This window comes from Megalopta genalis, chromosome 5, assembly GCF_051020955.1.
Source record: "Megalopta genalis isolate 19385.01 chromosome 5, iyMegGena1_principal, whole genome shotgun sequence".
In the NCBI taxonomy this organism is placed as follows: domain Eukaryota; kingdom Metazoa; phylum Arthropoda; class Insecta; order Hymenoptera; family Halictidae; genus Megalopta; species Megalopta genalis.
Window position 1 is genome coordinate 3,360,163 of NC_135017.1, and position 23,797 is coordinate 3,383,959.

Consider the following 23,797-nt stretch of genomic DNA (forward strand, 5'->3'; position numbering starts at 1 on the left):
GATGATTTAACCCCTCCCCCCCTCATTTTGTATCTACTGTTTCATGCAAAATGTTACATTGAATAAAGTTACGGATATCGGCCGTAAAATGCATATTTTTCAATGACTTACCTGAAGAACATTGAGGTCAAGAAACTACAGGAATTTGAATATAGTTATTAGTAATATAAAACATATTTTTCAATTGGAAATAAAAACTCTATAATGGGGGCCAAACCTCCACGATTAAAATATGAAAGAACCAACTAAATCTAGCAGATATTATCTGGGATACAATTTTTCAAGAGACATTTGTTTCCACAAGATTCATTTGCCGTTGGATAAATTAAGTAGTTGCATTTTTGAAGCGAGCGAAAAACTCGCTAATTCAAGACTTGAAGCCTGACTCATTTCTTATACATATATCACAAAGTAGAATTTTTAATTTTCATCAACGTACTTGATATCGGCAACAAAATTTGGCCACTTGCGTTCAGTAACGTCACTACGAAAATGTAACTACAATGTAATCAAGAATAATTTTAGATTTCGATATCTTCTTATCGTCAAAATGAATTTGTGAGTCATTCATACGTCACGCAGAAATGGTTTCACGAACTACTTTCGCGCATTCTCCTAAGGAAAGTGTGATTTAGCAAGATTGAGTTGCACTCATAACTTTATAATTTAACGAAATAAAGTACAGATTTGATAAGGCTTGAACGTGAGCATTAGTATAGCAACAATTTCACCTTGCCACGTGGCCAGTTGCACTGGTGCTCATTCATCGCCTGGCAATAATCCTCTGACGGTTCAGTTTTGAACTGCCAATCCAGGGGAGACAATTGCAGAATCGGAACCGATATAGGCACGTCGGAGATGTCCGGTTCATCCGGGCCAGCTTCCAGCAGGAGCACCGACCAATTGTCATTCTCCGTCAGCCGATGCGCCATCACTGATCCAGCTGATCCAGCTCCGATCACCACAAAATCATACTCGTCTTTTATATTGAACAGCGACACAGGTTTCACTCTGGATTTACGATCCACGATGTCCGGTCTGTATATTCCGATCAGCACTTGCAATAAAATTAGGAAACCCAATTCAGGGCCATAGGTAGCCGCTATCCTGAACGCTGTAACCCTACCAGCTGCTAACATCTCCATCTTGAATACTATTACGTGCAACTTGGTTTCATTGAAATTTGTAACGATCAAGGGACGATTGTTCGATCTGCCCGAATTTTTTATGTAGAAAATAAAAGCTTGATTTCAGTAATAAAAAGCTTGCAACAAAAATCGGAATTTTATATAAATTCGGAATGCGTCAATAATGCACAACACAGACAATGCTTCGTCACTTTACGCACTGATTTTCACGAAGCGCATTGTGCCAAACTGGTCCGAACAAAAATGCGCCGGTGTACTGTTTTTTCTCTTCTGTGTCAGCTGTTTTGATTACATACATATTTATTTGCATCGTGTGCATTGTACGAATGCACGCTCCGCAGTCATCGTTGCAACGAACGCAAATTATTTGATACATTGAACGCATATATTGCATTTATGTAGAGATGAGTAGACTGGTCTAACCCTGGCATGTGAGTTGTTGCTCGTAGATTATTTTTGTATAGAGAATTTTAGTTTTTACGTTAGATTAGAAATCTCTGGGAAGTAAGGAATTAGATTTAAGTTCGTATATGGAGCAAGCGCGTATATGAAGCGTATAGAAAGCGCGTTCGTATGAAGAGCGCGAGTTTGTTATATTTTTGTGGCGGCTACCTCCAGACCCGCCAACAGATGGCTCCTCTTCCCGCAAGTAACCGATCCGCCTCAATTTGTATATACATATACAGACTTCGTCCTTCCTACCGATATCCCAACGTCAAAGGTAAGGGCCCGCTAGGATAGTGTGGCGTACGCCCGTACAAGCGGCACACAGCGCCACCTACAACTTAGTAACTAGCTGTTGCTACGCAAACCACTGGACTACATACAGTCTAATAGCAACCTCCCGAGAGTAAAGACGTACAGTCTAATAGCAACCTCCCAAGAGTGTAGACGCACAGTCTAATAGTAACCTCCCGAGAGTAAAGACGTACAAACAGTCTAAAGACGTACGCATAAGGTTAAATAAAACACGTTACAAGTTAGCCAAATTAACTGTTTCCTTTATTACCGAAAAGCCATCGTCCCCAGTTCTCAGAGAATCCAGTTTAAGAGAACATAATACCAAGCAAACCGCCACAATAGTCTTACTGATGAGTCCTCTAGCGGGTCCCGGACGAAACGTCTTCCCCTCTCCTTTTCTCCTTAACACGGTAGCACAACCACCGCCAAATCTTTAACAAAATATAATGTAAATTCCTAAATAAATATTTTTCCTTACGAGTCATTTAAATCGAAATTTTTACAGCCAATAGCTGTAAAATTAGGGGGTAGTTTATGCCATCAATTCCCATTTCTTTAACACTTAGCCGACCGATCGGGTAGATCTACCCCATTTTGACCTGAGGAACGCTTTTTTCTCTATAGAACTTCTTATTTCTATAGAGTACAACATAATTATAATAACATGCACTAATTTTTGAAGTCTTTTATTGCCCATTATTACGGTTCTTTATGTTCGGGATTTCCGAAGTTGCCTCTACCAGCCACAAAATTATTTTATTAGAACACTTAGCCGATCGATCGGGTAGATCTACCACTTTGACCTGAGGAACGCTTCTTTCTCTATAGAGCTTCTTATTTCTGTAGAGTACAATATATAATAAAATGCACACACCAGCACACCAACACCACACCCATTAGAAATCGAAATGCTACCTACACCCCACTCTCACGACTTTTTCGAATATATAAGACTCCGCTCAACTTGCAAATATTAGTGTAGAAGCCTAGCTCCTTGCTGTGACTCTCAACAAGTGGTGTGAAACGAAGTATAGAAAAAATATCCCTAAAAATGTCCAGAAACATGAGTGACAATTCAAGCGATGAGTTGTTTATGGACACACTATCAGACTGTTCTGAAGACATTGATCTACTGATAAGTGATTGTGAAGTTGACGACAATAATAGCACCATCGTTTCCATATGTCAGACTAATCGACGAATCCTTTTGAGTGAATCGGAAGATGATTCCGCCGATGACTCGGAATCAAATGTTATTGTCAATGGCGTCGATGATTGGACAGAAGATGATATTAGAGTTGAACTGAAGCATATGGTCGAACTGCATGCATCAACACAATGCCTGAACATCACTATATATTACTGCTGTTTTGTTCCATATTTGAGTTACGTTATTTATCCGTCATCTTTACTGTCCTTAATTCTCTGACTCTATTACCTATACTTTTCGAATAACCATTAAAAAATAATTATTATAAACTTTTAAATTCGAATTTTGTATAAGCAATATGTGAAATCGTTGAACGAAATTGTTACCTGTACAGGTCTCTGTGGCGCGTGCGGTCGGCTAAGTGTTAAAGAAGTGCAAAACTTACGATACCTGAATTTTGACACTACTGTCTATGTGATAGCGGCCGGCGGATGCCACCGAGACATTTTGACCGAGGATCAATAAGATGATGTCGGATGATAAAAAAAAACAATGTCTCAACAAATGATAAAACACTTTATTATCATTCAGAAATCTGTCCCATGCACCAATGGCAGCAGGCTACAATCAAATTCAAAAGTCACACCGTACAAAAGTCAATGACAGAGAGCTGTGTCTCTTGGTAGACACCCATTATCAATTTCCTAATCGCAAGATGTCCATCAGAAAGCTCAACGTGTTTCAGGCCTAACCTCTAAACTGACAATGCGCACACGAAAATGTCTTCGTCAATGTTCTGCCCTCGAAGCAATCTTCTAAACATCCTGTTAGTTCTCCGCTTGCATGAACGATTAATCAATTCAAAATTGATTAAAACACTGCGCACAGTAGTCAAAGTCTATTAACTACACAACCGTGCACAAACTGGCACCATTGTAAACAGAAACATTTATATACACGATCCTGTACATATATAGTATACGACCCTATACATATACACGAATATATATACACGATCTTATTCTATAACAGTTCATTCACTATCTTCCCAAACATGTCAGATTCACCTAGAGCTTCACCCTCTCTGCTCCTCGTTTCAACCAGTACTCCTTGATCATGTCAGACCCCTTCTCGGCAATCATTATAGTCGGCGCATTAGTGTTTCCACTGACCAGGTTCGGCATAATGGATGCGTCGATGACCCGCAGTCCGCTGACCCCGTAGACCCTCAATTGGGGGTCGACGACAGCCTCGGGGTCCCAGTATGGTCCCATCTTGCAGGTGCCGACAGGGTGGTAGATGGTCGCCGAATACTGCCTGATCATGCACTCCCAGTAGGGATCACTGTACATGGGCAGGTGTCTGCAGCCAAGGAAGCTTTTCGAGTTGAGCTCGCTGCCAAACCTCCTGAAGGCAGCGGTTCTGCTAAGGGCGACGCCTATTTTCACACCTTCGACCAAAGTAGCCACGTCTTCTGGCTCTTTGAAATAGTTGGGATAAATCAGAGGATGATCGAACGGATTTTTGCTGCGGAGCTTGATGTAGCCCTTGCTCTTGGGTCGCAGAAGCATGGGCAGCACGCTCCAGACGTCCTTGTCGCTTATGGGACCGAAGACGGCGTCGTAGAACCGCTTCGTGAGTCCGTGAATCTTCCTGATGTGTCTTCCTCCATCGGAATTAGTCGACCCTGATATGAAGTGCAGCTCGATGTCGGGGAAGTCGTCGGAGGCGTTCACGTACTTCGTGTTGACGAAAGCCAGACCTTCTACACCGCCTAACACCGTTAGGGGACCGTCGCCGAGGACTGCGTACTGCATCACTGCTTGAACGCTGTACAGTCGCTTTTCCACCATGGAGATTGGCTGGTTTACCATGAATGTTAGTCCTCCCAGGCCTACGTGGTCTTGGAGGTTGTGGCCGACCTTGAGGTTCTGGATCACTGGAATGCCGTGTTGCATCAGTTCTTCTCTGGGGCCTATACCTGACAAGGGAAATGGGATTTTAGTTTTTCGTGGAATTATCGTTTTGAAGAGAAACGAGACGAGGGGGAGACGAGAGGGAACTTTTCGTATAGCCTTACCGACGACAGCCTCAGTGACGTGTCACCTACTGACGTAACAGCCTTACTGACGTATCTCCTAGCAGGCCAAGACCAGTAATCTTATCTAATAGGTCTAGAACCATTAATGTTATCTGTCAAGCCCTAAACTAGTAAAGCTGTCTAGCAGATTTAAGACTAGCAAGGTTATCTCGTAGACCCAAGATCAGTAAAACTATCTGGTAGGTACGAACCATTGTCTAGTAGGCCTAAAACCAATAATGACATCTAGATGCCCAAGACCTGTTAGATTATCTAGTAGATCCAGGGTCTCTACGACTATCTAAAAAGTCCTAAACCAATGAGACCAGTTAGGTACCTAGTAAGTTCGAGACCATTACACCTATCTAGCAGACCTAAATCAATATTAGTCTTTTCAAAATCAATTGGTGTATCTAGCAGGCCCAAGACGAGTTAGGTTGTATAGTACGTCCAGGATTACTGGGACTATCTAGCAGGTCTATAATTAGTAAGGCTATCTATCAGATCCAGAACAACTAAAGTTATCTGGCAGGTCCGGAACTACCGAGGCTATCTAGCAGATCTTGCCTTAGACGCAAGGATGTTACAAGAACCTTTGAGAACAGTATGGAGTGAGTCCCAAACTTATTAGCACAAATGTACCATAGAAATTATCTTGCACTACATTATCGAAAACTGGTGTACTGAAAGTATTACTAAAGTCATAAGAATCGCAGGGAACGATGGAAGACTGAATCTCATCTTTACCTGAAAGCATCAGCAGCTGGGGAGAGTTCACCGATCCCGCGGACACGATGACTTCCTTTTTGGCCCTTATCCGAAACACCTTTTCGTTTCTGACGAACTCTACACCGTAGGTCCTTTTGGACTTAGGGTCGATCAAGATCTTGGTCACGTGGGAGTACATGGCAACGTGCAGGTTCTTGCGCAGCCTGGCTGGCCTTAGGAACGCCTTCGCAGTCGAGCATCGACTTCCTCTTCTGATGGTCCCCTGAGCGATCATGAACCCAGTTTGATGCTCGCCGTTTATGTCCCTGTTCTCGTATCCCATTTCCTGGCCAGCCTGCACAAAGGCTGCAGCTAGAGGTGTGTGCCATGGTGATTCCTGCACCGTCAGGTACCCTCCGGTCGAATGGTACGGCGTCTGCGTCAGGTACGGGTTCTGGTTGTCCTCGGACTTCTTAAAGTAATAGAGTACGTCCCTGGATCCCCAGCCTGGGTTCCCCTGTTGCTCCCAGATATCATAGTCTTTCTTGTTGCCGCGCAGGTAGAGCATGTAGTTCAGGACGCTGCTGCCGCCGACCACTTTGCCGCGGGGCCAATTGCAGCGTCCGCCTTCCATTGCTGAGGAACAGATTTAAATAGGTTAGTCGAAGCTGAAATTCGGAAGCTATTGCTACTACAGGGTGTCAAAATGTTTTGATGGGTAACGTTTCTAATTTGACACCAAGTTGAACTTGATCTTGAAAATTTCAAGGTCAAAACTCGAAAACTGTTTTTCATTGTATCATATTCTACTCATCACGTAGGCTAAATTTGGAAATTTTACGTAAATTTCTGTAAATAAATATTATGTGATTCATGTAAATTTAATCGAAGTTACGATTTCAAGGTGATGCCAAGGTCAGGGTCAATTTTGTTACAAGTTACTTATGTCAATGTCCACCACGCCGAGGTAATAAAATTACGTTACGATGGGCCTGACAAATAATCTCGCGATGACCTATAAAACTTCTGATAAAATCGTTATAATAAATCATACACGGAATCCCATAATTTCCGTTATACCTGGAAAAGGATGATTCGTCAGGTAATTTGAAGAAACTTTCTCCTCAGTGAAAATGTTAAAAGTGGCTTCGTTTACGAATTATTAACGTAAACTACAGACCAATCAAAACGAGTGGGGCCGGTGCTTCGCCCTCGCGACAATTACTGTGTCACGCTAGCTATTAGGGGGGCGTGGCATCAGCCGTGCTCCTTCTGATTGGTCCGCGATTTTCGTTAATAACTCGTTAACGAAGCTACGGAGAACATTCTCGCAAAGGAAAAAGTTTCTTCAAATCGCCTCAGGATTCTGTATGTCAAATTAGTCCTGATACATCCTGCATATTTTATGTAAATGTTTTTCCTTAACGACGAAGGCGAATGACAAAATTCGTCATATATTAGGAAAATGTTAATATAAACTGAAATATGCTTGTTTCTTTTATGATCTACGCTATGAGAATATATTGACTTTTTGTTTAAGGAATCTATCATTCTCAAACGTTGTGGAAATTTAGTTAGCATACTCTAGTAATTTGTTGTTTTATTAGTACCTTTCTTTTTTAAATTTCGTTAACCCTTCTCAGTTGTCGAGTATGACAAATTTATGGAGCATTAGAAATTCTATCGTACTAATTCAGAATTAAATTGGCATGGCAGAGCTAGGTTTTACAATTCGAAATAAATTACTGACCTAGACAGGAACCTTCATCAGGTTCCGTCTTGTATTGCCAGTCGAGTTTGCTGAGTTGCAAATAGCCAGCAAGAAGAGGAACATCTGAGATTTCGGTTTCGTCGCCCCCAGCTTCCAGGAGAAGAACATTCCAGTTTTCTATCTCCGAAAGTCGACTTGCTACGACAGCTCCTGCAACGGAAGTTTATAAAAGACATAAAACAACGATATAGTAACTGTAATAATATGATACTTGTATTAACAAGTATTGTTGTATACTATATATACTATAGTATACTATATATAGTATAGTTGTATTATTAAATACAACAGGCTTTTTAGCTTTACTGATTAAGAATTTTCAAAGACAAACAACAACAATCTAAAAAATATTTGGTCAAATTTGTTTATTCTTGCACCAAACAATTTAATGAAGATACTAATCCTTTTAAATAAAATTGCATACTTGTTGATGCTGATCGATTTCTTGAAGAAAAACTTATTAAGATGTAACGCTAAAGAAATTAACTAATAGTGTGATATTTCAAACAAATTGTTCAAGAAGGTTAAGATTAATGAAATCAAATACTATTATAATAAAAATGCTGCAAGAGGTGAATTAAGGTTGCAATACAAATAAAATATTAATACAGATACAAACAAAAATGCATAAATACAGTAATGAAAGATCAAATACTAATATAAATGCCTCAAAGTAGTAATAAAAATAAAATACTAATATAAATGTCTCGAAGTAGTAATAAAAATAAAATACTAATATAAATGTCTCGAAGTAGTAGTAGAAAAATAAAATACTAATAACAATGTATACCTGAAGAACCAGATCCTATGACAATAAAATCGTAAGATGGCAGGAGCACTTCTGAAGGTATATTAATTGGTGGGGCTTCATTGTCCAAAACTTCGTATTGGAAGTACACGAGCACTGCAGCCAGCACCGGAAGAAACCACGAGAGACCGGTGGTAGCCGAGGTCAAACCGCCCGCCAACACGCTCTCGATTCCCATTTTCTATTCCTATACTTTCTTCTATCGGTCTTCTGTAATAATACATCGATGGAATTATAAATAAACCCATTCGTTAAACGATGCAACAGCTATCCGAACTTTTATTTTTCGAACGCACACACCTAAAACCGTGGCGTTATTTACAACGCTTCAAGTTACCATCTTGTAAATTTCTTATAAATGTATTGCTCGACTTAAATTTATTAATTCGTCGTCTGATAAATTTCATTTGGAAAGAAGGAGCGAAATTTTCAGCTTCAAGAATTTTTCTTTAAACGTTTCTTATCTCTCTTTCTCTTAAATATTTACCTGAAGCTCCGTAAAAACTATCAAAATTCAATCGAATCGTCAACTTCAAGTATCTGTTGTGATGTAACAATGAAAGTTATCCAAATATTTTTTATGTAAACAAATTGGTCTTTCATAAATGCAACAGTATATTTTCTTCAAAGGATGACCGTGTTTAAACAATAAAGATATCTTATCTACTCAGCCTCTGCTTTTATCCCAGAACAAAGCTAATTGAAAAGAGAACCCATGCTATGTATTTGTGAACTAAAATAAAAATTCGATATTATTAAAACGACCTCAAGAATGTTCTGGAAACCTCTCGACACCCTGGTCGAGTACCGTCCTGGTCGAGTACCGTCCTGGTCGAAGTGTCCTTGCGAACTGTCGAATCGTAACGTCCCCGTGCTCGGGTAGAAATCGGTCGAAGAAACGTTAAAGAGGGTAATACGCGGTGTCGGACGTATACGCGACGAATATCAATGACCCTTGAAACTTTCAGCTGTTAAGTAATTTTCGATGAACGCAGGCAACTTGCCCGCGACGATCCGCACGTACGCATTGAATTATGATGATCATGATTATGGATGATCCCTGGGATCATCCCAAGGATTATGTCGTATATACATTTGTACGACATTCACAGCGGCAATGATGTATATATACGGATTATGAAATTCCTTGTACAGGATGTTCCACAATTATTTTAACAGCCGAAAATGAGGGGTAACTGAGGTCATTTGAAGTAACTTTTTCCTTTGCGAAAATGCAATCTGCGGCTTTGTTTACGAGTTATTAACGGAAAACACTGACCAATGAGAGGCGACGGCGCGAAGTTCGAGAGCCCGCAGCACGAGGCTTTGACAGATGGTCGGGACGGACTCGAGCCGCGTTCGAAGTATTGAACAAATCACGAAGCGAGAACTTTCGGATTTTTTTTTACTACGTAACAGTGATATTTTTAAGAAAAACGCTGATCACCTTTACTTTAGAACGTATGAAGAATATTTACTAATGTTTCGGACCCGAAATAGTAAGTAATTCCACCGTGACGGCCGTTTTAATTTTCTAGTATGCATGACATCTCGTGTGTAACATGTGAAATTTTTAAGCAAGGTGTACAGTGAAGATTAACAACGTACGTAAATGATATTTTAATTTAAATAATTCCGTGTCCGAACACAGTTCGACGAATGATTTGCAAAGCTAATTTAATAAATAATAATCGTGTTAAAGGACGTAAGGGATATGTTTGTTAGAGAAATATGAAGAATATTATCAATAAGATACTCACCCATTTAGTTGTAAAATCCACTTCATGTATCCGACGGCGACGAAAAGAAGGATGTCTCCGGGCAGGCAATTTCAACGTTTACTTTCACTGCATTATCACTAAACACTGATCACTTGTCAATAATATTTATGGACGAACTTTCCTGGGTTAATATGTATAGCTCTGAAAAGAGCCGATTTTTTTATGCGACACGATCGAAATTCTCACTGTTAACGACACGTATCTACCGCGTTGTCGAGACAAACTGCAGAAGACTGGCACGATGGCCGATGGTGTTTCGTTTTCCTACGAGCGAATTTCAACTGTTTCCCATCGAACGCGAACATTGTCGGCCATCGTGCTAGTCTTCCGCAGTTTATCTCGTCAACGCGGTATGTGTTCTTAACGATATGAACTTCGAACGCGTCGCATAAAACAATCGGCTCTTCTCAGGGCTCTTTCCAGGAAAGTTGGTCCATAAATATTATTGATAAGTGATCAGTGTTTAGTGATAATGCAGTGAAAGTAAACATTGAAATTGCCTGCCCGGAGATATCCTTCTGTTCGTCGCCGTCGGATACAGATCAGCTGTGCAGTTCATCATACATTGTACGAGGTCAATGCACTATTCTGTACACATTTCCGTGCATGAAGTGGATTTACAACTAAATGGGAGAGTTTCTTATTGATAATATTCTTCATATTTCTCTAACAAACATATCCCTTACGTCCTTTAACACGATTATTATTTATTAAATTAGCTTTCCGAATCATTCGTTGAACTGTGTTCGGACACGGAATTATTTAAATTAAAATATCATTTACGTACGTTGTTAATCTTCACTGTACACCTTGCTTAAAAATTTCACATGTTACACACGAGGTGTCATGCATACTAGAAAATTAAAACGGCCGTCACGGTGGAATTACTTACTATTTCGGGTCCGAAACATTAGTAAATATTCTTCATACGTTCTAAAGTAAAGGTGATCAGCGTTTTTCTTAAAAATATCACTGTTACGTAGTAAAAAAAAATCCGAAAGTCCTCGCTTCGTGATTTGTTCAATACTTCGAACGCGGCTCGGGTCCGTCCCGACTATCTGTCAAAGCCTCGTGCTGCGGGCTCTCGAACTTCGCGCCGTCGCCTCTCATTGGTCAGTGTTTTCCGTTAATAACTCGTAAACAAAGCCGCAGATTGCATTTTCGCAAAGGCAAAAGTTACTTCAAATGACCTCAGCTACCCCTCATTTTCGGCTGTTAAAATAATTGTGGAACACCCTGTATATCTCGATGTTCATGTTAGATCTGTTCATTTGTAATTTTTTTCCCGTAGTGGCTGTGACGTACGGGCCAGTTTCGTATAGTATTTGTGACGTGTATATACGCTGTTGCATTTCTGACCTCCCCCCCCCCCCATACATTTTATTCTATTTATAACTTTATATTTTAATGAAGTCAAGTTCAATCCATTCAATTTTCAATTGTGGCGATTTTTTAATAAATTTTTAATGAATGCAATTTTATTTATCTAATGTTTAACCACGTCAGTTCATCAAAAGGATGATTCTTACGGTGATTCCAAGTAATTTTTTTTCTTTGCGAAAATGTTATACGCGGCTTCGTTGACGAGTTTGTAAAGAAAAACACGGATCAATCACAGTTACTTCAAGTACCACTTTATCAAATTACTTCAAATGACCACAGCAATCACCGTTTTCTGGGTGTTAAAATAATTATAGGACAGCCTATGTATGTTCAATTAAATACATGAATCAGGCAGTACTGGAATTGAGTGTTTTCGAATAATTAGCATTCGAAACTTATTTCTGTTTAGTTGTCCATCGGTCTTGGAACTTGGAAATTTAATATTTCTATCTTACGATTATATTTTTGTTTGTAAATCTTGCCAACTAATAGGTATTATTATTTAATCTATTATTGAGTCCATATACGGAATATATCATTGGAAGAAAATGGAACATGAGCATAAAAAGCTGGGTATAAATATATGATTTCAGATAGAAATTATTTTTTACCCCTTTCGAGTGCTTTCTGCCCCACAATTTATTCAATTACAATAATAATATTATATTTAATTTAATCAATTATGTTTATCCAAAATTAACTGATTTCATTTGGATTATTTAATTTAACTTATCCATCGTAATTTTTCCTATACCATTTATGATAGAAATTTCAATATTAAAATGGAGATGATTTTACATAAACTAATTCTATAAACTTCGATTGAATTGAATGAAATTAAATTCAATGAATTGTATTGTTGTAAAAACGATAAGTCTCGCTGAAATTAAATATATTTCATTAAAAGGGACCTACAACAATCATTCTTTGAATAATATAAACTTCTTAGAGTTTGAGCTTATGGGGAAGTTTGAGGAGGAGATTGAGTTTATTAAGGGGAGTTTGAGTTTATTTGGTATAAGTCATTGAATTTCTCTCTCTCTCTCTCTCTCTCTCTCTCTCTCCCTCTCACTCTATGATTATGTGGTTAGGCTCGAACCGTTAGAGTCTCGAAGGTAAATGTTGAAAAATGAGCACCGCAATAAATTTAGGCTGATGTAGTTTCCGTTCTATTCGTCATCGGGGTTACAACCACAATGTAGCTCGTAGTTATTGGCATTGAAATGCAAGTCTGTACTGGTCATGTACACATTTTCTTATCACAATATAATTTACATTTCGTGTGACCGTAATTAGTCATCGTTACTGTCATTTTTTTCCAGCTACAAGTATTCAGTTTTATTTCTTTCTTTCGACTTACGGTTTATTAACGCTAGATTTACGGAGCACAAAAAACAACTGTTTTATATTAGTTTATAAAAGTAACAATAAGACATTTATTCTGATTTTTAACAGGTGTTATTGTAACATTTGCCGTAAGTAACATATAATTTGAATAAATATGCAATATTGTTTTATTTAGCACAAATTTTCAGCAAATAAGAAGAATAATAACAATAAAATAAGATACAACGTAAATACAAAATACAAAAATAAAATGAAAACACAAAATTAGATAATTATAGAAAAATAAAAGTTAATTATTAATATTTCAAAAAAAATAAATTATTTTCGTTGACCTAATAGAAATTTTTATTCTGTTTGAAGAAGGCTTACTACTTCCAAGAATCTGTGTTACATGTTTTTTAACTTTTGTCGGTAAGTGTAGGGTTACTTTAAAATATAATAATATATTATATTATATATTTATAATAATTACTGTATGAAAGGGTTTAAGAATTTAAGAGTTTTAGTATGATTAAAGTAGGAGTCGGAGATAGCAGTGTGAAATAGAATTCGAGATGGGATTAGAAAACAAGCGATGGAATGATTGGAATGTGTAAATGAGAAGAACGAATGAGTTGGGTTAGATCTGTGAAAACGAGTCTCTCTTGTTTTGACAGCGAGATCAAAAAATAAAGTATTGTTGTCATATATTCAATTTGTAGTTAAATATGTTATTTCTCATATTTTTGGGATTATACTCTATTTCTGAACATCGTCGACTGAGATAAGATTAAATAAATTACAATAAGTTGAAGTGTTAGTTGCAATAAAAGTCTCTATAAATAGCTGTAGAACGTCAAGGTAACTTTAATGGGCAAAATGAATTTGCAACAGTTTTCTAAATAATGTGTCTAGAATAATTTAAGCAAATAGTTAATTAGTTCTTACATAACAAATGTAAAGGTTATATAGTGGCACTAAATATATGGTTTCAAGTCGACTTCTTATTCTGCACTAATTAAGCCGTTTATTTTGAAAGTGGCCCAAGCCCATTTATTTAATAATAAATTAATATTAATAATAATGATTGTTAATAATAAGTTAATAACAATTATTTAATCATTTATAAAATCCAGAGATATTTAAAGACTACGTTTCAATAAAAAAGTGGTAATTGACAACATGATAGTATAATGTTTTTGTGTTTCGAAGGATTATTACGTTCTGGAGGCTTTGCTGAAATGAAATTATATACAGGGTGTCCCAGGTTTTAACGTTCAAACCTTGCCAGTGTATTCTATGGCACGAAGTAAGAAAAAAATGTTATGTAAACATAGGTCATATAGAGCTTCATTAACACGTTCCCTGCCGTTTTTTGAAGACTTTCCGTTCAAGCCGCGTGGGGCGTATGCGCCCCACGCTTTACATTTGTATTATTTTGTTTCTGGCGTATGCTTTACAATAATTAAAATAGTGCAAAAATCATAATTATCAAGGAAAGGTTGTATAGTTTAACATGCATAACACAGCAAACCAATAAATTTATTTTTCTAGGAACTACTTTAACAAATACCTGGCTGATCATTATTATGCCAAGCGAGTTGCATCCTCACATATAATTTTTTTTATCATGCCTATATTAGTTTAAAATATAACATTTTAGTTAAATTCAAGTTTGTATGCGATTACAAAGGGATGTTACGATGAACTTTGTTAAAACATGGCAAACATAAGTGTGGTTTATCCACACAACTATCGCAGAATGTTACAACTTTTACAGTACTATAGAACTATAAATCAATCCCAGCTTCAGTGAAGCAGTAAGTATTGTGTCAACGACACGCGAATAAATGACTGATCGGAATAAGAGAAATGCAGTTAAAACAAGTTACAGTAAAGAAAAATTGCCCATCACGCCGCGTGGGGCGTATACGCCCCACGATTAAATGAGGGCATCAGCAATAGTATTAAGATGTCCATAATTGACTGCATAATGAATTTTTAAAAAATTCTTCATTTTACAATGATAATACCAAATGGCTTGAACGGAAAGTTCAGCGTGGGGCGTATACGCCCCACGCGGCAGGGAACGTGTTAAGAAGTTATAACAAAAATTCAGAATAGGAATAGTAATCAACTTGCTGTTACTGCGAGCATTGGCTTGAATAGATCAGCACATGCCGTGTGTTTGTGTAAACTGTGTTTATTAATACATTTCAAAATGTCTACCGTTGTTGACAAATACACGAGTGACATCGATCGAAGATCGAATTTATGATCGTGCGAATTTCGTTTCTATTCTCTTTCATTTCATTGAACGAATTTTTGTTATAACTTCTTAATAAAGCTCTACATGACCTATGTTTGCATAACATTTTTTTCTTATTTTGTGCCATAGAATATACTGACAAAGTTTGAACATTAAAACCTGGGACACCCTGTATAACGTAGAAATCTAAATATTAAAACAGCTAGCTCGTTGTGTTTTTGAAAAATGGACTTAAGACACACTTTCAAAGTAAACAGCTCAATTGTTATGCAAAAAGCTCGACAACAGTGATGGGCACTATTGAAATAAAATATTATTTAAATAATTATTCAAATAAAATTTTTATTTTATTTGTTGTTTAGTCTATCACCGTATTCGAAATAATCCTATTTGTTCGTCAACATATTCGACAAATAGATTATTCTCAAATAATTTATTTTCTATATAATTTCGTTATTTAATGTAGCAATGCGGAACAACAATTACGAAATAAAAAATTTGCAAAATAACAATTCTTTTCTAACAATTATATTCATTATCGTTAGTTTTATCATTATTATATTATTACATTATTATTGTATTGGTAATGTTGAAACTTACTGTAAACATTTTATTGAGATGGTTTAATTCACTTATGTACCTTGTCTTTTAGAAACGAAAAGAAAAACTGAAATACTCCAATCACGCAAATGGAGATTATGCGAGTCGTTTCCTGAGACTAAAAAATAGAATTCAGAAAGACGCTTTGCATATTTACTTACTTTCGAACGTGAGTCATTTAATGCCGTCGTTGCTACATTTTCTCATCCACGCTTTAAAGCAAAATGGCTAAATGTAATAAATGAAACGAAACGGCAACGGATGTGTTTATAAAAACAGTTGCAGAAAATGCACTTTCTAAACAAGGCCCAAAGATCGAAGATGATGAATATAATTTTAGGCCTGACAAAGAAGACGAACATAATGCGCCCAATAGAAATTTCATAAATTCTGAAACGGAATTAGCCGTTTTGCGATATTTTCACGATAAACGGAGATATACAGGGTGTCCCAAAATTATGGTACTTCCGGGAAATGAGGGATTCCTGAGGTCATTCGAAGTAACTTCTTCCTTAACGAAAATGTAATCCGCTGTTTTGTTCGCGAGTTATTAACAAAAAAACACTGACCAATGAGAGGCGAGCTCGGCCGCTTCGCGTTAGTTGATCTCGCCTCTCATTGATCACCGTGTTTTGTTAATAACTCGTAAACAGAACGGCGGATTGCATTTTCGTTAAGGAAAAAGTTATTTCAAATGATCTGAAGCACCCACCACTTCCCAAAAATACCATAATTTTTGTTAATTACGTGTTATACCACCCTTCTTCCATCATCAGGTTCAGTTGAACGACTCGTTTTGTTTGCTATAATTATTGATAACAGTGCAAATCATGCAACTATCAGACGATATGTTCGAATATCGCGTTGTATTAAGTGCCGATAACCATCTATAATGAATATGCTTCTCATGTAAAAAAAGAGTATACGTTAACATGCATATTATTTATTATCCTGCGTTACTATTTAAAATAACGAAATTATTTGCAAATAATTATTTCTCAAATAATATTTCACAATTTATTTGCATGTATGTTTCTTTTCAAATAAAAAGCGCCGATCTCTGCTCGACAGCATTTGAATTTTTTGAAACTCGAGGTATAAAGTGCAATCATGATTCCCCCCTCCCCCTAGATGGTATTAAAAAGACCGAACTCTCACACATTTGGCAAGCTTTCTAAATCAGGTGTTCCATGCAACTGGTCTTCTATTTCTCAATGTTTATCAATGGATGGACGCGAGGTCAATTCCCTGCTACTATCCGCAGGGTCAGGAAAGCGGTTGTACACAAACAATCAAAACGTCTTCAAACAGGACGGTATGGAGTAACAGTATTTGAAAAGGAAAGCTGTACTCGCTCACCTACTTCCTGAGAGACAGCGGATCGTATGCAGATGTCTAGAACATTCTCGATCGACCGGTGCACTCAACTATAATGCTCCACGTCCATGTCTATCGACAACGATCTCGACAAACCAACCAATTCACTGTTCTCCATTTTCCCACCGAAAATTCCCTATTGCCCTTTCACAGGTCACACACTCCACAGATTCCTCGGATTCCTGATACGGGGACACATAATACTCGAAATTCTCTCGAAGCATCCGCTGTTCGTCCACTTCGGGCACTTGAAACTTCTGAAAACTCCAAGTTCTCCGGCTTTAAATGACGACCGGCAACACACCGTTCGCTAAGAGTTCCCGAACAACACCGTGGAAAAAGGTTGTCATCGACGTAAAAAAGGTCGAGGATCTCAGGTGAAGGGGTACGTTGTCCCAGAAACGGGTCGAATTGTCAACGAAAGTGGCCGGTTAAGAGTCAGCGGAGCAAAGAGCCGGGCTCGGCAGGATCCTCTAGGCGATGCCCTAGAAACCGGAAGCCGCGATCGAGGTCGCCTTTTCCACCATGTGACGGTGCCCAGTGACAGCCGCGTGGAGGTCGGTGTGGGACTGACCATGACCTTGCTCCCGGCCGAGTGTCGGCACGCTGGATCCATCGGGATGGGAGCGGATTACGAACCTTTCGAAGTTGAGCACGCCCCATAACGGTTGACGACTGGCCCCCTCCCCCTTCCGTTACTGGCGCGGGCCCATTCCCATAGTGATCTACTGAGCGCGCCGGGCGCCCTACCTGGGCACACAGCCGCTCGGAGAGTGGGGCGAAGTGCCGTTTTCGGCGCTCGGAGAAACGCTTTTTCCTTGTTTCGTTTGGTGATTATCTCTTTCGCCTGGAGTCATGCACCTTTTTTCAATTAAAGATTGTTAGAACGTTTCCTTTTTCTTTTGCCATTAGAACTAGCGAGTCCTGATGTATACTGCTTTTCAACAATGACAATGACTTCGAATGATTTCTATTATAATTATTCTACGGATTTTATGCATTTGCGAGAAAATTCGTTTGGTGAAATACAAAACGCGTAAGGAATTTAAAAATACTTTTGCGCTACTTTCAACTCGTTAAAGTGTTTCAGAAAGGAAATAAATGTTTTTAGGTAGTTACTGTATTTTGCAATTAGTGCAGATAGTTTTTATTTTAAAATTCGCAGTCTAATTATCTCGAAGAAACTTATAAATAAATTTCGTATAGAAACGTTTCCATAAATCTCTTGTGAATGTAGTGATAATAAATATAAATAAAATATAAAATTAATAAAATATAAAATAAAATGTAATTATAACTGTGAAAGTAGTAATCAGAAATCAGTCATTTTGGTAGCTCTGAAACAATATAGTACTTATTAACAATATAGTACTTGTTTTATTGCAGTAGAACTTAAATTATTCGAAGCTCCAATTCTCAACTATCTAAATCAAAATGATTCAAAATTAAGCTTCCTTCTTTGACTATCACACAAGTGCCCATAATAGACACAGAAAATCAGAAGTTTATTTAATAATATAAAGTGGATCCAGAAGATTCTATTCGAAGATGTTTGAAAACGTTTAAGCATGTTTGAAATGAATGACGTTACTCATGGGAAGGAAACCCAGTTATGTTGGAATGTGTTTGAAAGTGTGTATGAATAATGTTGGAATGTGTTTCTTTATAAATGTGTAAAATTCTGACCCTAGATCTTAAGTTGTAACGTTGTAATGCTGATGAAAATAATATAAGAAAAAAACAATGTTACATTTGAAATTGTTCGGAAATGTTTGGAAACGTTGAAAGTTCTTTGAAGGTGTCGAAAGGTGTTTCAATATATTTAAGGGTCGTTTAAATTATTTGAAAATAGAAGACTCTTTATCTTCAATTAAGAAATTGTATCGTATTTGGAAGTGTTTGAATATGTTTAGAGGTGTTTTGAAGTCTTTAAAAGATCGTATAAAATGTTTATAGAACTGAGAAGACTATGTACTGTTCAAACATATTTGTAGGGGATGGACAATGTTTGAGAATGTTTAAATGGCTACATAAAATTTGTAAATAAAACTATGCACGTTCAAACAAATCGTAGAAGTAAACAGTTTATAAACAAGAAACATACTGATCTTAGCTGTGTCAATTGAAAGTATGGATAAAATACATTGGAGAGCGTTTGAAGGTGTTTGAAAGGTTGCAAATCATTCAACATCAAAATTAGTAATTATTTAAACAATTTTTATTCACGATTTTCCAATTCAAACATTTGTAATTCGAGAATTTTTAATACAAAATTTCATAATGTACAATAAGACACAGTTTTGAAATTATTCCGCATAATTTATACATATTATCTGCTAAGAAAATAATAAGTTCTCCATGTCCACGATTTGGACGTCAAATAAATCCACCGAAACGAATTCGAAAGAATGTCATAAATGGGATTTGGATTACCGTAACCCACTACCACAGATACCTGAAGAGTTAATACCCTCATCTAGCAGTTTCGAACTTTTAAACTATTCTGAACACGTAAAACGTTTATAGTAGTATGTAATCGTTTTCGCAATCTTCCTCGTACGAAATATTTAGTTGCGTTGGGGTGATACTACTCTGAAACAAAGAATTTTCATTGCTTATTAATACTCCTGTGACACGTGGACTGTTTAAGTCCAGGTATGTTTATTAAATGTTATTTTTCAGTTTCGACTATTATTGTCATATGTTGTTTTCAGATTTTATTTATGCAGAGTGACTTTATGGTCATTTTCTGCTGTAAGTCTTCTCTTTTTTTAACCCGTGATTATAGTCAATAAATATTCTATTTGTTGCAAAATTGTTGACTGTGTTTTACTTTGAGCATTTGTTTATTTCATTTTATTATAAGTTATGCTACCAGTATTGCAAGAACAATTGTATATTATTTTATAAAAACAGAAATACTATAACCATAGTACTCTAAAAAATACTTAAAAATTTACTATAATTATTGCGATTATAGTAATGTTATGAAAGCTGATTTAAAATTTAGTAAAATTACACTATAAATAAATAAAGTTAATGAATGACGTGGGAATTTGGGAATAAATAAACGGTTATAGATTTCATTAAAATTATCACAGTAAAACTCTACATAAAAAGAATTTTTAATCAATTCAGCAAAATTGTCACAGTTATATTGCAGAAGCTATATTAAATTTTATGAAAATAGCATTATAAATAAACACAATGTATCAATAAGATAAAAATGCAAAATTGATATTAAATATTATTAAAATTGTCATTGTAAACTGTAAAACTGAAAAAATTATTTGAAATCTTAACGAAATTGTGGCAGTGATAACACAAATTGCATTATAAGTGAACAGGATGTATCAATACGATAAAAATGCAAAATTTATTTTAAATATTATTAAAATCGTCATTGTAAACTGTAAAACTGAATAAAATTATTTTAAATCTTAACAAAATTCTGACAATAATACTGCAAAAGTTATATTAAATTTTAAGAAAATTACACTGCAATCGAACATAGTTTATCGATAAAATAAAAATGCGTAAACTATTTTTAACTTTATTAACACTTTCATTGACAGTAACACTGCAAAAACTAAGTGCCTCGCCAATTTCAAAAAGCTATTTGAAATTAGCAAAGACAATGAACAAAAGTGCAGCGATGATTAACGAGGCAAAAACGCAGAAACTTTCCATTCGTTCGAACACACAAGTGTGAAAATGGACGTTTCTGTGATGCGTGATACACGTCACGTAGCCGAAGAGTAGTATTCGAGGAGCCGTTTTTTGACGTCATAGAACTGACTTACGGTAAAGAGCTCTGTTGGCCGTTATACGGCTACGACCTACTTACCGTTGCGACACCAACGTTGTTATGTGTTGTCATTAACGACCGTTAAATCACAAATCGAACCACGCTATTGTTATAAACAACCAGCGAAGCAACGCTTCGACATCTCTTACGTCATATCACTTGTTTACCCTAATAAATTTGTAATAAATCCAATCATGTTTACCCTAATAAATTTTCCTTTTTTGCCCTCCTGTATATGCAATATAAGCAAATTATTATTATTATTAATTATTATTATTATTATTATATTTACAATATAAACAAATATAACAATAGATGGTCTATTATAAACAGACTGCGGATTTTATGGATTTATGAAAAAATTGAATAGACTAAATACAAAACTATGAATATGATCATATTGCTTTGAACTTATTACAAATATTAGAAGAGGAAAAACACTTTCATCTACCTTCTATGACTAAAATGCTTTTTTTCTTTAATTTCATTATTATGTACTTGGAATGACAAAAAAGAATAAAAAGCACTCGTTTTTAACTTTTTTATCTGAGCCACTGGTGTTGAAAGATTTTTAAAACTGCAGATTTCTGACAGTTATATTGGTCGAAAGCGTCAAAAATCGTGACAAAACTGTGATTTCTGCAATCTCTAATTTGTTGTAAGTCATAACAACATCAACTGATTACAATAAAATATTAAAAGTAATAGTAAAAAAATTGAAAACATGCATTTTGGTCATTGTCTAGTAAACTAGCCCTTTATCATCTAAAAAAAAATTCAAGTCATTTGGTGCAGTTTGTAAAACATTGTTGCGTTTTAAAAGGTTGTACGTGTACATATTTCGAGCAATTTGCAAGGATATTTCATTTTGACGCTTCGGTATCGTAATGAGCAATTCGGAAGTGGACGATTGTGTTTCTTAAAAGTCCAGTGTAGGACGCTTTGATCTCCGAAATGCAATTTTTAATGTATTTGTGGAGTAATTTACAGTTGTGATGGACAATTTGGGAAGAGGAGATATGGTTCTTCGAGCCTTGCGGCTCGTTTTTATAGTTGTGGACAATCGGTCGAATAATCGTATCTCCCCTTCCCAAATTGTCCATTCTTGTGTACAATCTGAGCGCCAATTAGGAAGAATTAACTGTACTGTGTTAATTAAATTTTGAATTTTTCCATGAAATGAAAACATTTAGTCCACATCTTACTGCTTTTAAAGTACGCGCATTGATAATATTTAATGGGACAGTAACGCCGATTGTAGGTATATAGGGAAAAAACTGTTTAGAATGAAGCACTTTACAACATATTTCAAGGCCATGAAAATCCATGAGGAATCGCTACAGTAAATAATTAACTAAATTACTTTTTAGACCCATTCATCCAACCATGTTCGTTCTATATACAGGGTGTCCCAAAAGTCACTCGCAATTGAGAAATGAGGGGATCCTGTAGTCATTTGAAGTAATTTTTTCAGTTACTCAATGAGCGAGATTAGACTTCTCGACCGCTCGTTGGCTGGGTCGCCTCGCGCCAACCGAGCACGCCTCTCATTGGTCAGTGTTTTTCGTTAATAACTCGTAAACGAAGCCGCGGATTGCATTTTTGCTAAGGAAAAAGTTACTTCAAATAACCTCAGGAACCCCTCATTTCCCGATTGCGAGTGATTTTTGGAACACTCTGACCCAGGTACATACATTCAATTTTACAAATCACAACTGTTCAAACTATTGGAATTGTTGTTTCTTTCAATCCAAATTGATTTATGACGAGCTTGTTCGCTAATACGATCTTTTCAATGATGTTTACAGGAGGATGTTGCGGGCTGATGAAGAAGAGGACCATCGTGGGAGGCTACGCCTTCACCTGGTGGTTCGTCACCGACGTTCAACGTCTGTCTTTGGAGGTGATGACCTTGAACCCAGTCTGCGAGAGCGTGGAAACTGCCCAAGGTGTACCATTGACCGTCACGGGGGTCGCGCAATGCAAAATCATGAAGGCTGACGAGCTGCTGCACACTGCCAGCGAACAGTTTCTCGGCAAAAGCGTGCACGAGATCAAATCGACGATCCTTTCTACCTTGGAGGGCCATCTTCGAGCTATATTAGGTGAGATTTCATGATACAAAAGGTTCGTGTAGTTCTGAGAATTTTTTTCAGAGGTACATTCCGAGTATGTCGGTTTATTGTTGATGTACACTGCGTTTCATAATAACCAGGACTTTGGAAGAATAGATTTTTGAAATAGTAAATAATCTAATAATAGATATTTATAATAATAAAATTTATTATTAATAGATAAATTTATAATAATAAATATTTTTATCTTTTCATATTATACAGAATTTGGCAGATAAAATTTTTCGAAATAGTAGTAATATTTCATAAAAATTTAAATCGTAATAGATTTTTAATAAATTAATTGATTTTTAATGGGGGTGATGTCAATCATAGTACATTTTCGATGTAAAATTTAATTATAATGAACTTTTACCACGAATTTGAATTACAATAGGTTTTTACTAGAAATTAATTTATTTTAAATATGAGTGATATCTATTGATATAGTCTGAATATGTAGAAGAATGGCAGACACGGTTGTTGCCATTTTCAAACATAAAAAGCTAGAATAGTTGTTTCAAAAATGTATACATTCGTACACAAAAGGACTTGTTATAAAAAAGTGTACAATTTTTCCCCCAAAAAAATTACAAGATATAATATAGAAAAAATAACTAATTATTGCTAAAGATAATAATACAGAAAAATTGCAATCTATAGAAAATGCTGGCATATCAAACTGTCTAATCAAATTTGTTACTAATTCCGGTTAATATACAGGGTGTCATGT

The 23,797-nt window shown here is 36.4% G+C and overlaps 2 protein-coding genes across 4 annotated transcripts in view; one reads left to right on the forward strand and one right to left on the reverse strand.

Moving 5' to 3' along the window:
- The window catches only part of LOC117217493 (uncharacterized), a 28,468-nt gene extending 10,720 nt beyond the window's left edge, over nucleotides 1-17,748 (reverse strand). The window contains exons 1-7 of the mRNA XM_076521657.1: nucleotides 17,125-17,748; nucleotides 8,389-8,616; nucleotides 7,578-7,748; nucleotides 5,867-6,463; nucleotides 4,119-5,020; nucleotides 4,022-4,025; nucleotides 732-1,243 (exon numbers count right to left, since the gene is read on the reverse strand). Of these exons, the coding sequence (XP_076377772.1) occupies nucleotides 732-1,243; nucleotides 4,022-4,025; nucleotides 4,119-5,020; nucleotides 5,867-6,463; nucleotides 7,578-7,748; nucleotides 8,389-8,584 (2,382 nt within the window). The 5' untranslated portion in view covers nucleotides 8,585-8,616; nucleotides 17,125-17,748. The remainder of the gene's footprint in view (nucleotides 1-731; nucleotides 1,244-4,021; nucleotides 4,026-4,118; nucleotides 5,021-5,866; nucleotides 6,464-7,577; nucleotides 7,749-8,388; nucleotides 8,617-17,124) is intronic.
- The window catches only part of Flo2 (flotillin-2), a 483,891-nt gene that overhangs the window by 441,236 nt on the left and 18,858 nt on the right, over nucleotides 1-23,797 (forward strand). For all 3 annotated transcript variants that reach the window (XM_076521932.1, XM_076521931.1, XM_076521933.1), the window contains one exon: nucleotides 22,759-23,055. In XM_076521932.1, the coding sequence (XP_076378047.1) occupies nucleotides 22,759-23,055 (297 nt within the window). The remainder of the gene's footprint in view (nucleotides 1-22,758; nucleotides 23,056-23,797) is intronic.